We start from the raw sequence: 15,109 nt of genomic DNA, 5'->3' as shown, positions 1-15,109 counted from the left end.
GTCATGGTGGGATGCAGAGATTCCTAAGATTCAGAAAGCATTTTTAATCATCCATGAAAACGAAAAAGTAAGAAACTTACAAACCTTTTCTTTTGCAGTCCAGTGTTCGTATGGGAAACACGTAGTTGTGGCAAAGAGAAGAGTCCACCTCAGGCTTGATGACTGGGGGTTTCCCTGACACTTGGGGTTTTGGATCCAAATGTTCCTTTTCTTCTTCATTACACAACTGCTCAGATTTTATCTGCCTCAGTTTTTTATTTTTTAGTCCTTGTGGGCTTTCACACTTGGCGTAGTTCCCCAAATTCCGGTTCCTTGGAATCTGCAACATTGAAATAAGCGTTTCCATCTCACAAGTACAATGCCAGGGATTGTCATAGAGACGCAGGTAGCTCAGGAGAGGTGTGTAAATGAACACTTCCTCTGTTAAGACTTTGATCTGGTTGTGCTGCAGTAAGAGAGTGGTAAGTTTATTTAAACCAAAGAAAGTCTCACTCTCAATTTTGGAGATCTCATTCTGTTGTAAATCCAAGCTTTTCAGCTTTTTAAACTTGGAAAACATGTTGTTCTTCAGTACGCGGATTTTGTTTCTTGCTAATAGCATGTGCAGCAAATCCTGAGGCCAGCCGGGCAGCACATAAACTAGTTTTCTCTCTTGACAATCTAAGTATTTCTCGTGAAGATATGTGTACACTTCACAGGGGAGGCCTGGAGCATAGCGTTTGACCAGGCTGGAGCCCTTCCGGCTCCCACCAGCCCGGCTGTGATTCACTCCGTTTCTCGAACCCCCAGGGCTTCCTTTGCGTTCAGCGGCTTTACAAAAGAAGAGCAGGATTAAGATGGTTACCACGCGCATCCTGACATCCAGCTGGCCCCAATTACTTGGTGTGACAGATGGAACAATGACAGTATTCCTTTGAAATCCACGTTTGGGTAATCTTAACTAATGCAGTTCAGGAACAATGAGGCCCAGCTGAGGTACGGTGGAGTCCCTAGATTGCAGGAGGAAAAAATATTTAGAGACCATTGTGAGCAACGCAATTGACAAATAATAGCAAGTTTTCAAGTTACTTTTATTTTTAAGCAAAGGCATTCCGTTAATAAAGGCACATGCAGAAGAGTGGTGTAGAAGGCTCCACACCCTCCTACTTGCCTGGTTTGGTGGCTAAATGTTTGGGCCCTGAGTGTGAATCAAGGCTCTTCTACTTGCTGAACTGTGTGACCTCAGGCTAATTATTTAACCTCATCTTCAGCATCTGTAAAGTGGGACTGAGGATACCTCTAGTATTGCTGGGAAGATGAAACAGGCTCATGGGCATCAAACACTTCGCAGTGCCTGATCCAGGGGAAGTACTCCACATTGTTAGGACTTAGCATTATGAAAACTGAAACTGGATTCAAGAAATTAAAGGGATTCTCCTTACAGCTTTGAGATGTGCAAATCAGAGTAGGACTCCAATGAATGTCCTCCTGAGCTTATTTTTTTCTTTCCTTTACTGTCTCCCAATCACCAATCATGTTGAAGGTGGGCTCCAGAAATACTCAGGGTAAACTGCAACTGTCCTTGTCATTTCCTGCACATCTTGGCTTAAATGTCACCTTCTCAGCAACACCTTCTCTAATTGCTCTATTTAAAAGTAGTACCCCTTCCCACTCGCTGGTCGCCCTCTACTCCGTTTCTGGTTTTATTTCTCTCCAGGGCACGTATCACCATCTGTCAAAATAGATATTTTGCTTCTTTGTTTATTGTCCTTCTCCCCCAACTAGGATGTAAACTTCATAAGGGCAGGAATTTTTCTCTATTTTGTTCACTGCTGTATTTCCAGCACCTGTAGAGTTTCTAGCACATAGCAGGTTCTTGATAAATATTTGAATTGCATGAATTCAGGTAACCACTCTATAAAAATATTAATAATCTCATAAATTTAGTTATTATATTTTTTGGTATCTATTCTTCCCTTAAGTATTACTGATGACTTCCAAGAGCTGCACATTTTTTTTAACATCTTTATTGGAGTATAATTGCTTTACAATGGTGTGTTAGTTTCTGCTTTATAACAAAGTCAATCAGCTATACATATACATCTATCCCCATATCTTCTCCCTCTTGCGTCTCCCTCCCACCCTCCCTATCCTACCCCTCTAGATGGTCAGAGCACCGAGCTGATCTCCCTGTGCTATGCGGCTGCTTCCCACTAGCTATCTATTTTACATTTGGTAGTGTGTATATGTCCATGACACTCTCTCACTTCGTCCCAGCTCACCCTTCCCCCTCCCTGTGTTGTCCTCAAGTCCATTCTCTACGTCTGTGTCTTTATTCCTGTCCTGCCCTTAGGTGCTTCAGAACTTTTTTTTTTAGATTCCATATATATGTGTTAGCATATGCTATTTGTTTTTCTCTTTCAGACTTCACTCTGTATGACAGACTCTAGGTCCATCCACCTCACTACAAATAAGTCAATTTCATTTCTTTTTATGGCTGAGTAATATTCCATTGTATATATGTGCCACATCTTCTCTATCCATTCATCTGTCGATGGACACTTAGGTTACTTCCATGTCCTGGCTATTGTAAATAGAGCTGCAATGAACATTGTGGTACATGACTCTTTTTGAATTATGGTTTTCTCAGGGTATATGCACAGTAGTGGGATTGCTGGGTCATATGGTAGTTCTATTTGTACTTTTTTAAGGAACCTCCATACTGTTCTCCATAGTGGCTGTATCAATTTACATTCCCACCAACAGTGCAAGAGGGTTCCCTTTTCTCCACACCCTCTCCAGCATTTATTGTTTGTAGATTTTTTGATGATGGCCATTCTGACCATTGTGAGGTGATACCTCATTGTAGTTTTGATTTGCATTTCCCTAATGATAAATGATGTTGAGCATCCTTTCATGTGTTTGTTGGCAGTCTGTATACCTTCTTTGGAGAAATGTCTATTTAGGTCTTCTGCCCATTTTTGGATTGGGTTGTTTATTTTTTTGATATGGAGCTGCATAAGCTGCTGCTGCTTGTAAATTTTGGAGATTAATCCTTTGTCAGTTGCTTCGTTTGCAAATATTTTCTCCCATTCTGAGGGTTGTCTTTTTGTCTTGTTTATGGTTTCCTTTGCTGTCAAGAGCTGTACAGTTTTAAGAATTGTTTTCATCTTTAAAATTCTGAAATTGGTTTTGGTTTGTACTTATTACTTAGGACATAGCCCATTCTTGGCAGAGACAGAAATATTCAAAATGGATTTATAATTAATAACATTTCTGTTGTTATTGTCGTGGGGCTCTTTGGTTATAACTGGCAGATGTGTTTCCTATTCATTGTAGCAGTGTGAATGCCAGGATCACCCCCTTACCTGGAGTTTTCCTGCTTGTACAGGTCTCCTCCATCTAGAATGCCTTTCCCCTTCTTTGCCCCAAGCATTCCTCCCATTCACTGTTTTGTGTCCCCTCCCCTCACTGCTTCTCTTCTGTCTCAGATTTGGAGTTTTACTTACTGTTAGTCTAGACCCAGAGAGCTGATTGTATAACACAAGCCTTGTTTCCCCTGCCAGATCACAAGCTGTGCAGGTGTCTCTGGTTCCAGAACTAATCAGGTACTTGACCTTTCTGACTCTCCACATCTCAATCTGCAACTCATTGTAAACTGTATATAAATCTAACCTAAAATAGAAATATTTTGTTAATTACTATGCATGATGAATTATTCATGACATTCATGCTTAATTATTTGTGGGGAGGAAGTGTGCTGATGTTTGCAACTTACTTTAAAATGCATAAAAAATTAAGATGGATTGAGGGACAGAGAGATGGATGTACAGGTGGATATGTGATAAAGCAAATATAGTAAAATATAAATTGTAGAATATGGGTGGGTGATGGGTACATTCACTGTACAATTCTTTACTTCTCTCAACTTTTTTGTACGTTTGAATGTTAAAAGGTAACAAAACCCCCCAAATTAACAAAAATATCATGCCACAAAAAAGCAGACTGGTTTTCTTCAAGTGCTTCAAAGCTGAAAGCTCTAAGTATATACAGTTTCTTCCCAAAATAGTTTTCTCTTTCCCCCTTCCTTCTTTAATCCTCAAACAATAATAAACATGTGTATACTTTTTAATTTTAAAGCCAAAATAAATCATTTTTTCCAGGGAAAGGAAACCATATACTTGGGACAAGTTATTTGCCAGGGTTTTTGTTTGTTTTCTGATGAATACACAGCAGTGAATGTAGGATGGAAAAACTTTAAAGATTTGTAATATGGTGTTTAATAATGTGTAACTTGTTTGATTTAGGCCTCTGTAGAAACTTGCAAGAGCTGAATGTCTCTGACTGTCCAACACTCACGGTGAGTATAAGAAGCTTATTTTACTGTTGTTTATATAGATTCAGACTTGCTCCACTGGAGTACTAATACACAGAGATTCTGCCAAAATACATGCCTGTGTGCTCATTTAGGATTAAATATGGAGAAAAGCAAACTATGTTAAACACTGGCAAGAAATTTTATCCAACTTATGTAATGCTCTTATTATTCCTGTAGATATGTCCAAGGTTGGAGTCTCTGGAAAGTGGAAACTATTCAACAACTAGACAAAAATGAACTATATTTCTGTTTAAGGCCATGTGTGCATGAGACAGAAAAAATTGGGCCCCAACAGAGACAATAGGCTCAATTTATAAGTCTTCATGGCTATCAGCTGTGGCACCAAAGAAGATGGAAATGAACATGTAACTCTAGCCAACTCCTTCCTGGTCCCTGTCTCCAGGCTTTCCTCTACTTCCAATCTGTCTTACACCCTGTGGACACAGAATATTCCTTCTTAGAGGCAGATGTGACCACTTTACTACCATCTGCCATCATTTAGACACACACTTATCATCTACACTATTGGATAGAGTCAAAGCTCTTTAACATTACTGTACCTTGGAGACCCTCGGTCATCTTGTCTCTGCCTCCCTTTCCAGCCTCATCTTCTCATAAATCCTACATGCACATTAAGTTTCAGCAGCCACAAGCTGCTATGCTTTCTTTCCTGCATGCACCAAGCTCCTCTTGCTGTTTTGCCTTTGCTCCAGCTGTGCTCTTTGCTTGGAGATAGGAGGGAAAAGAATGAACAGCCTGATTGCTTCCCCCTCCTCATTAAGCACCAGCTCCAGGATGAAGTCCATGCACAGGTGAAAAGACTTTGTGAATTGGCTCTTCCTTGCTACCTACCCAGCCTCCTCATTAACAGTTCTTTCTTTCAGATTTCTACTGGATTTCATTCTTTCTGTGGATATTTTTAGCACCTACTATGTTAAAGATATATTTATCTTTATATATAAAGATATATAGGGAACTTATATGTTATAAAATAGAGGTTCTATAGGGAATTTAAGATGAATTTTCAGTTTTGGCCCTCAGGGAGCTTTAGTTCTCACTTGGATAAAAGATCATATTCTTTAATTTGGCTTTCTAATAGGAAAGTCAAAATAATTCCATCTGGGCTTCCCTGGTGGCGCAGTGGTTGAGAGTCCACCTGCCGATGCAGGGGACACGGGTTTGCGCCCCGGTCTGGGAAGATCCCACATGCCGCGGAGCGGCTGGGACTGTGAGCCATGGCCGCCGAGCCTGCGCGTCTGGAGCCTGTGCTCCACAACAGGAGAGGCTACAACAGTGAGAGGCCCGCGTACCGCCAAAAAAAACCAATTCCATCTGTGTTGAATTTGTGAACATCAAAGTGTTTTCCAGTTTTAGAGTTTAATAATGTACAGGGCTGATAACTTTATCTAGCTACATTTTACTGTTGTCTTTCCCTTTGAGACAAAGACTGAGAGACAGGCTTACATTTAAGGAGTTGAGTAACATTCATTCAAAAAGCTTTGATTTCTAAGAAGCTTGCCTTATGAATATATTACATCCGGAAAGATTCTGAGTGCATCATAGACAAATTCATGGACCATCCTGCAATGTAGACACTGAAACAATTTTTGCATTTATGTGCTCAAACATTTGGGGATTGAAATTTGAGCTCTTTTAAATATTGAGAACAAAATTCCTTTGAACTTCCTCCTCATCTCAAAGGGAAAATCAGATTATTCTATGTTACATAATGCCTACTTCATCTTCCTCTTGCTGGCTCCCATATATTTTCATCTGTGTGGCCACCTCTCTAGGGTGTAAACCAGCTTTCTATCTTCCTCCTTGTCCCATTTCATTTGCATTTTTGCCGGCGTCTTCCACCAGGTGCACAATCACTTTGATGGTTGATTGGCACCATGAACATTTTTGAAGATAGATTCTTTCTATTGAACTATAATGCCACACATTATGTTTGTTCTCTCCATTCCTGTTGGGAAAAAGTGTACTGTATACTCTTTAATCTGTACATGTATATCCAAATCCTACATTTTGGTGGTGGAGTGTCTAGAAAAATTGCTGGTATCTTGAATGCAGTGGCAAGAGTACAGTGTTTATTGAAAGCCCTGCACTTGTTCTCATGCGTCATTGGCACACAGAACCTTTTGACAACAGAACCTTTTTTTACAACTTAAAAAAAAAAATCTTGTGTTCTCTTTAAGGTGTGGTTTGCTTCCCCTGTAAATCAACCAATTCTTATCCCATGTGCGAGATGCTCTGACCTACAGGATTTTGTTATTTTAATATTCATGATTCCAGGAAGCAGCTAGGGACAGAATGTTAGGCATTGATGATCCTGCTGAAAGTAAACCTTTGCCATCCTTAGTGGTGTTCGGGGAAGCCATATTGACCATGCAGAATTCTTCCCCGAACCTCATCTCCTAGCCTAGTGCCAGTTTACCTCTTCCTGCAAAGGCCTATTCTTCGAGGACAACGTACCACAAATATTTGAAACTAGCAGACTTCTTCAGTGTTCCTGGGGAGACTCATAAATCATTAAATAAATACAAACCCGCTGCTACTCATTCTAGAACATTTTGTAAATAGTTACCAATACAAGAAGCAGCACCATTGCAATCAAAGCTTGAAACACATCTGTCTTGCAAATGTCAATTTAGGGCTCATGCTTGAAATCACTCTGTGTTTTTCTCATGTTGCAGTCATACTGTGTATGTGTGTGTGTGTGTGTATATATATTACTAGGAGAGACTGTTGTCTGGATTTCAGCTCTCTGGGAGAGGGTTCCCTGAATCTTTGATATTCTCCCCTGCAGTACCCCCTGCATTGAATTTCATGTCCAACACGTATGCAGCCTATATTTTACTTCAGGACATCTCAAACTTAACGTAAATTTGGTGCAAGGCTGTTTAGCTGTTTTAATATCTTCAGTAACAGAATCACAGAAACTTAATCACACACACACACCTCTGTATAAATATACATGCGTAAATATGGACCCTTTTTTTTTTTTTTTTTTTTTTGCGGTACGCGGGCCTCTCACTGTTGTGGCCTCTCCCGTTGTGGAGCACAGGCTCCCGACGCGCAGGCTCAGCGGCTATGGCTGACGGGCCCAGCTGCTCCGCGGCATTGGGATCTTCCCAGACCGGGGCACGAACCCGTGTCCCCTGCATCGGCAGGCGGACTCTCAACCACTGCGCCACCAGGGAAGCCCTGGACTCACTTTTTAATGAAGTCCAGTTGAAAGAGTTTCATCCTGTCTTTCAGAATGATTTTAGTAAATTTAAAAATGGATCCATTTTTAATCATTTTCATGTATCTAACGAGTCAGGAGTGTTTGACACTTTGACACGAGCTCAAAGGGTTGAACTGGCAAGGGTTCAGATTTTAATGAAGTGTCATTGTGATGCAATGGGACTTTATTTCCAAAGAAAGGGAACGGGAGGGAGTAATGAACCTTCAAGCAAAGCCATCACCTTCTACTTAATTTGATTTATAAATGATAACAGAGACTATGAAGAGACCAAGACTCGAATATACTTTTTTGGAGTAGGGAGTGAGATAATAGAGAGATAATAGGGAAATAGCAAAGCCTGTTAGACTTTGATAAGATTCTTCCCTGTGTTTTTATGCACAATGAATCAATGAGATACATCTCTGAGAGCTGTCCTGGAGTCCTGTATCTCAATCTATCTAACACAACTATCACCAACAGGACAATGCGACTCCTGCCGAGGTAATACTTGTGTTATCTGTATTACACTGAAACTAGTTTTGCTCCTCTAGGCTCTGACTTGCTCTAGTATTCCCCAAAGGCAGTGATCCTTTTACTAACACCCCACCACCTTGGTACCCCTATTCTGATAACAGGACTGCTTTCAAGTCCCCAGGTTAGTGCCTAACCTCTCCCTCCTTAGCCTTGCCTTGGCCGGTATTTGGGGGTCACTCTTGTAGCAGTTTGCCCAGTAGGTTGAGTTAGGCTCTGCCTATCTCTTTCTGGTCCTCATTCCTGGGCTTTGGAGCCTGGCCCATCAATCCCAGTCCAGTGTTTGGACTTCTCTACAACAGAACCCCAATATCCTGCCTCCTTAGACCCTGAGCACTGCAGAGCCAGGTTCCCTGTTGTCATGCTCTGGTTACCTATTGGGACCCCCCCCCCCCAATCACCTCCAGGAAACCTGCGTTTTTTTGATCTATGGACTGTTGACAAGCCAGCACTTCTTTGGAGAAGAAGGGAAAGGAGAATATAAGACATCACTAAGAGTTGACAGAATATTCAATTTTATCAAAAATTTACGTCATTCAATTATTCTTTATTTTCACCAAGGAAAAGACTAATCAGGAAGAGTATATGCTCATATTGGGAGAGATTCAAAACAGTTTTCAAACTACTGTGAAAGAATGAACCATTTTTGAGAATGTAACTTTTTTGAGATCCTTCGGAAAATAACAGTGAGGCATTTAGAGAAGCTTAAACAGAGAAAATTATAGGTGGGAATTCTCCTTATCTTTTCTCTCTAACCATTTTCTGGAAATATGCAAGACTAAAAAAAGGTGGTAACATATTTGCTTTATCTCATTAATTGACTTTCCATATTCTAGTCAGTCAAATCTATCAAACATTTCCTTTGAAATTTCTCATGAGTCTGTAAAAAAATAGAGGGTTTTCCTCCTTCCAGGCATTTGATATACATTTATTTTTTTTCTTGTATGATTTGTTTTTATTTAAACTTATAATCAACCTAGAATTAATTGTGGTAGATAAATGAAGCAGTGATCTAACAGGTTCATCAAACTATGACTTGTGCAGCCCAAAGCCTGTTTTTGTGCAGTCCATGAGCTAAGAATATTTTTTTTTCACATCAAGAGCTGTTAAACCCTTGGGGATAGTGGGGCAGGGGAGGGGGAGAGATAAATTACAAGTTTGGGATTAACATATACACACTACTATATACAAAACAGATGAACAACAAGGACCTACTGTATAGCACAGGGAACCCTATTCAATATCTTGTGATAACCTATAATGGAAAAGAATCTGAAAAAGAATATATATATGTATACTTGTATGTATAACTGAATCACTTTGCTGTACACCGAAACTAACACATTGTAAATTAACTATACTTCAGTAATTTAAAAAAAAGAGTTGTTAAATAACTAACCAGTTATTCCAGCATCATCTATTGAATAAAACTTTTCTCAAGTGATGTGTGATACCTCTTTATATATCTAAAATTTTTATATAGGTAGTACATACAAAAAACTCATCACCTTCTAATGTTTTTGTACATGTTACTATTATCTATGTTCTAGAGGTTATGATCATTGTATCTGTATGGTTAAAATATTACAGCACTGTGCATCTCTTCCCAACTCCATGTTCAGTGACCTCTCTCACTGGTAGCTTAGAACCAGCCAAAATGGGAGTGTTCTGTACCATGAAAAATGCCATACAATACAAATTAGGGTTTGATTTAATTTTTTGTTGATTGTTTAGACTGGAGAAGACAAGATAGCAGATTAAAAGTGTGTCATGTCTGCAACCTACAGAATGGGAGAAAATATTTGCAAATGATGTGACTGACAAGGGCTTAGTTTCCAAGATATACAAACAGCTCATACAAGTCAACAACAAAAAAACAAACAACCCAATCCCCAAACGGGCAGAAGACCTAAATACACATTTCTCCAAAGAAGAAATACAGATGGCCAATAGGCACATGAAAAGATGCTCAACATCGCTAATTATTACAGAAATGCAAATCAAAACTACAATAAGGGCTTCCCTGGTGGCGCAGTGGTTGAGAAACTGCCTGCCAATGCAGGGGACACAGGTTCGAGCCCTGGTCTTGGAAGATCCCACATGCCGCGGAGCAACTAGGTCCGTGAGCCACAACTACTGAGCCTGCGCGTTTGGAGCTTGTGCTACACAAAAAGAGAGGCCGCGACAGTGAGAGGCCCGTGCACCGCGATGAAGAGTGGCCCCCGCTTACCACAGCTGGAGAAAGCCCACGCACAGAAATGAAGACCTAACACAGCCAAAAATAAATAAGTAAAAAGGCAACTATCAGAAGTCAACAATTTAAAAAAACTACAATGAGGTATCACCTCACACCAGTCAGAATGGTCATCATTAAAAAGTCTACAAATAACAAACGCTGGAGAGGGTGTGGAGAGAAGGGAACCCTCCTACACTGCTGGTGAGAATGTAAGTTGGTGCAGTCACTGTGGAAAACATTATGGAGGTTCCTCAGAAAACTAAAAACAGAATTACCATATGATCCAACAATCCCATTCCTGGGCATATATTCAGAGAAAACTATAATTCAAAAAATACATGACATGCATCACTATTTCATAGCAGCACTATTCACAATAGCCAAGACATGGAAACAACCTAAACGTCCATTGACAGATGAATGGTTGAAGATACATAATACAATGGAATACTACTCAGCCAAAAAAGAGAATGAAATAAAGCCATTTGCAGCAACATGGATGCAACTAGAGATTGTCATACTAAGTGAAGTCAGTCAGAAAAAGAAAGACAAATACCATATGATAACACTTATATGTGGAATCTAAAATATGACACAAATGAACCTATCTATGAAACAGAAACGGAATCATGGACATAGAGAACAGACTTGTGGTTACCAAGGGGGCAGGGGGTTGGGGGAGGGATGGAGTGGGAGGTTGGGGTTAGCAGATGTAAGCTTTTATGTATAGAATGGATAAGCAACAAGGTCCTACTGTATAGCACAGAGAACTATATTCAATATCCTATGATAAACCATAATAGAAAATAATATTAACAAAGAATGTATATATATGTATAACTGAATCACTTTGCTGTACAGCAGAAATTAACACAACATTGTAAATCAACTATACTTCAATAAAAAATATTGAAAAAAAGTATGTTATATCTGTAGCTACAACATTATGATTAGCACAAAAAAGTTGAGGAAATACCTTTTCAGTACTTGAAAACTGTCACATCATTGATGGATGAGTGAAATCTGGACATAAATCTTTGTGGTTTTACTTTTGTCTTAACCATTAATATAAATAAAAATATTCATATTGGAATTATACCCATTCCTCAAGCTTTTGAACTTTATTTTTTGGTTAAAAAAAAGAAATACATCAGAGTGAACAATTTTATTTTTCCTTTATGTGCACATAGGAGAAGACAAAAGTACTAGCTATATTTATGAGTTTGGCAAAAGTCAATGAATGAAAACATTGTTTGAGAATCAACTGACTATATGAAATTAGCAATAAACAGTATTGTGTATGTTATTATTTGTAAGTTGTGTGCTGTACATCTTTTATATATGTAAAATAGTTAATGTAAAATAGTAAGGATGTGGGCTTCCCTGGTCACGCAGTGGTTAAGAATCCGCCTGCCAATGCAAGGGACATGGGTTCGAGCCCTGGTCCGGGAATATCCCACATGCCGTGGAGCAACTAAGCCCGTGAGCCACAACTACTGAGCCTGTGTTCTAGAGCCCACAAGCCACAACTACTGAGCCCACGTGCTACAACCACTGAAGCTTGCGCACCTACAGTCTGTGCTCTGCAACAAGAGAAGCCACTGCAATAAGCCTGTGCACCGCAGCGAAGACCCAACGCAGCCAAAAATAAATAAAATTAAAAAATGTATTTAAGAAAATAGTAAGATGTACAAATTTACAGTAAACATATATACATTTATATGCATACATGTTTTTGAAGACCCAGCTGTAAGATATTTACCAGCATGTCAATAATTAAAGTTAAATAAGTTGGGAACTAATCCATATTTTTATAATATTTAGTCTCCCTATCAGGAACATAGTATACTTCTAAAATTTTTCTTTCAAATGTTCTTAAATGTCTCAAAATTTTGTTTTATTCATATGGATAGTCTGTGGTGTCTTTTTCATTGCCATTGTGAATAGTATCCTTTCTGATTATGATTTCTCATTATATTTTCTAAATGGTTACTTTTGGACTTGGGCATGATGTACATGTATCTTTTTAAACTTTTCATTTGTATGATTTGATTTCTTTCCTTTTAAAATAAAAAATAGAGCTATGAAATTACTTCTAAAGAAGAACTTAGGCAAAGCTTATAAGATTTGATAAATATTGTTCTCATTTTCTAAACAAACTGTTGTATATTTGATTATATGTTGATTACCGCTTTGACCTAATAATTATTTAGAAGAGGATTTTTGGTTTCAAACTGTTGAAGTTTCTTAATTAAGCTTATGTTTTTAATTCTAGTTTTTTACACTGTGGTCAAGAAATGTGGACTGAATTATTTCTACTTTTTGAAATTTATTGAGATTTCTTGGTGGACTAGTTTATATACTCAATTTCAGTAAATCATCCATGAATGTTTAAAACAAACGAGTTTCTTTCAGAGAACATTTCTAGGTGTATATGCACATATATGTATAAATTCTCGATATGTCATAGATAAGCGATATATTAGTTGCCTATTATGATAAGGCTTCTATTAATTTATTTTTGTTATTTTACACGTAAAGATTAATAAGTAGTATGTTTCATTATAGATTGTAGCAGTTGTTCACATAAAATTATATCTTTTATCCTGGTTGATATTTCTTTGCCTTAAATTCTTTTTAATCTGTTATTTATACAGTCACGTTTGGTTTCTTTTGTGGTTTTGTGGAATAACTTTATGTATACCCATATTTTTAACCTTTGTGTTGCTGTATTTTAGGTTTATCTTTTACATGCAGCACATAGCTAACTTCTATTTTTAAAAATTTCAATCTCTGCCTTTTTAAGAGGGAAGTTTAAAAGACTAATATTTCTTGTCAAAACTGAGTGTTTGGTCTTATTTTTATCATCTTGCTTTATGTTTTAGATTTTTAAATTTCTTACGTTACTGCACTGTACTCATCTTCTCTGCCTTTTGCTATAAAAGTGTTATTTCTATAATCTGAATGCATTTCAAAGACATATGCATATTCTATTGTGTATTCTAACTAGTGGATATTTGTATGTTTTTTAAAAACATGCTTTAACATGCATTTATCTAATTATCAAAGTCACGATGAAACAGTAACTTTGGCTCCCCCTGTGTTAGGCAAGAGATCTGATACACTTTAATTCTCCCTTGAACTTGATGTTCTTCTACTTCCACTCACCTATATGTAAATACCTATTAATTGTGATTTTTGTTAATCATTTAACTTTCCTTTTAATGTTGATTTTTGGTGTTTGAACTCAACATTGTAATCATATTTATAATGATTATGCAGTCCTAACTCTAGTTTTATCATTCATCGATGGTCCATTTGTTCCACAATTTCCTCATTCTTTAATTTTGATTTTGATTCACCCTATGATGACTGGAAATATAGTTTTAAAAACTCTTTATCTGGCAAGATGTGCAAGTATTAGATTTTCAGTCATTACTTTCTGAAGATGACTTTCTGTTATCTTGAAGGATGAACAACAAATTCTCTTGGTGTATGGTTCTTGAATCATGTCCCTTACTCTATCCTTAAAACCCTACAAATGTTGCTCCATAATCTTTACTATTTCAAGTTAAAGAGAAGTCTAAAGCCAGCCTGATTTTTCTCTTCCTTTGTTGGTAACCTATTTTTTCCTGCCAAGATGCTGGCATGAACTTCCTTTTCTCTGAGAAATTAAAAACATCTTCCAAACTTAACTGTGTTCTTTCAATTAACTTTTCCTGGAACATAGTAAACCTTTTGAACATTAAAACTTAGATTTTTCTCAGCCAAGGAAGGTGTTTTTCTCTTCCTTCCTTCTTTTTTTTAAAAATAAATTTATTTATTTATTTATTTACTTTTGGCTGTGTTGAGTCTTCATTGCTATGCCCAGGCTTCCTCTAGTTGTGGCGAGCGGGGGCTACTCGTCGTCGTGGTGCGCGGGCTTCTCATTGTGGTGGCTTCTCTTGTTGCAGAGCACAGGCTCTAGGTGCGTGGGCTTCAGTAGTTGTGGCACATGGGCTCAGTAGTTGTGGCTCACAGCCTTAGTTGCTCCACAGCATGTGGGATCTTCCTGGACCACAGCTCGAACCCGTGTCCCCTGAATTGGCAGGCGGATTCTTAACCACTGCGCCACCAGGGAAGCCCTCTTTTTTTTTCTATTAATTAAACTAAAGTCTTTATACAAATTTCATCAAGTTTTCTACTCATGTCCTTTTATTTTTGCTCTAGGATCCAATGTAGGGTTCCATATTGCATTCAGTTGTCATTTCTCCTTAGTCTCCTCAAATCTGTGCCAGTCGTCAGTAGTTCCTTGTATTTCATGACCTCGACACTTGAAGAATACGGTTTAGTTATTTATCTTATATAATGTCCCTCAATTTGGGTTTATCTGATGGATATTTTTCTTTTTAAATGCTTCTATTCCATTTGTTCAGGTTTTATCTTAAGAAACCCCTTTTACTTTTAGATCGATTTTTATTCTTGTCCTTCAAAGCTGTCATCTTCTCTCTCATCATTTTTATTTCTGTATACATTTTCTCAGCATACTGCATTCTCTATATCAGTAGTTCTGAAAGTGTGTTCCAAGGACAGCAGTGTCCCGATAAATGTTTAATAACTGGCTGGGGTAGGGAGTAAAGGTATTTTTTTGCCGTACGCTGGCCTCTCACTCTCGTGGCCTCTCCCGTTGTGCAGCACAGGCTCCGGATGCGGAGGCTCAGCGGCCATGGCTCACGGGCTCAGCTGCTCCGCGGCACGTGGGATCTTCCCGGACCGG

The 15,109-nt window shown here is 38.4% G+C and overlaps 2 protein-coding genes across 3 annotated transcripts in view; one reads left to right on the top strand and one right to left on the bottom strand.

Annotated features, from left to right (window-relative positions):
* FBXL13 (F-box and leucine rich repeat protein 13) overlaps window positions 1–15,109 on the top strand; it is a 185,494-nt gene that overhangs the window by 85,242 nt on the left and 85,143 nt on the right. The window contains 2 exon segments of the mRNA XM_032642583.1: window positions 4,287–4,340; window positions 7,988–8,087. Of these exon segments, the coding sequence (XP_032498474.1) occupies window positions 4,287–4,340; window positions 7,988–8,087 (154 nt within the window).
* LRRC17 (leucine rich repeat containing 17) overlaps window positions 1–15,109 on the bottom strand; it is a 101,559-nt gene that overhangs the window by 12,538 nt on the left and 73,912 nt on the right. For both annotated transcript variants that reach the window (XM_032643035.1, XM_032643036.1), the window contains one exon: window positions 85–989. In XM_032643035.1, the coding sequence (XP_032498926.1) occupies window positions 85–853 (769 nt within the window). In that variant the 5' untranslated portion in view covers window positions 854–989. The remainder of the gene's footprint in view (window positions 1–84; window positions 990–15,109) is intronic.

The sequence above is a fragment of the Phocoena sinus genome, chromosome 9 (genome assembly GCF_008692025.1).
Source record: "Phocoena sinus isolate mPhoSin1 chromosome 9, mPhoSin1.pri, whole genome shotgun sequence".
Lineage (NCBI taxonomy): Eukaryota > Metazoa > Chordata > Mammalia > Artiodactyla > Phocoenidae > Phocoena > Phocoena sinus.
The sequence above is the reverse complement of the archived record's forward strand: the minus strand, read 5'-3'. Positions and strand labels throughout refer to the sequence as shown.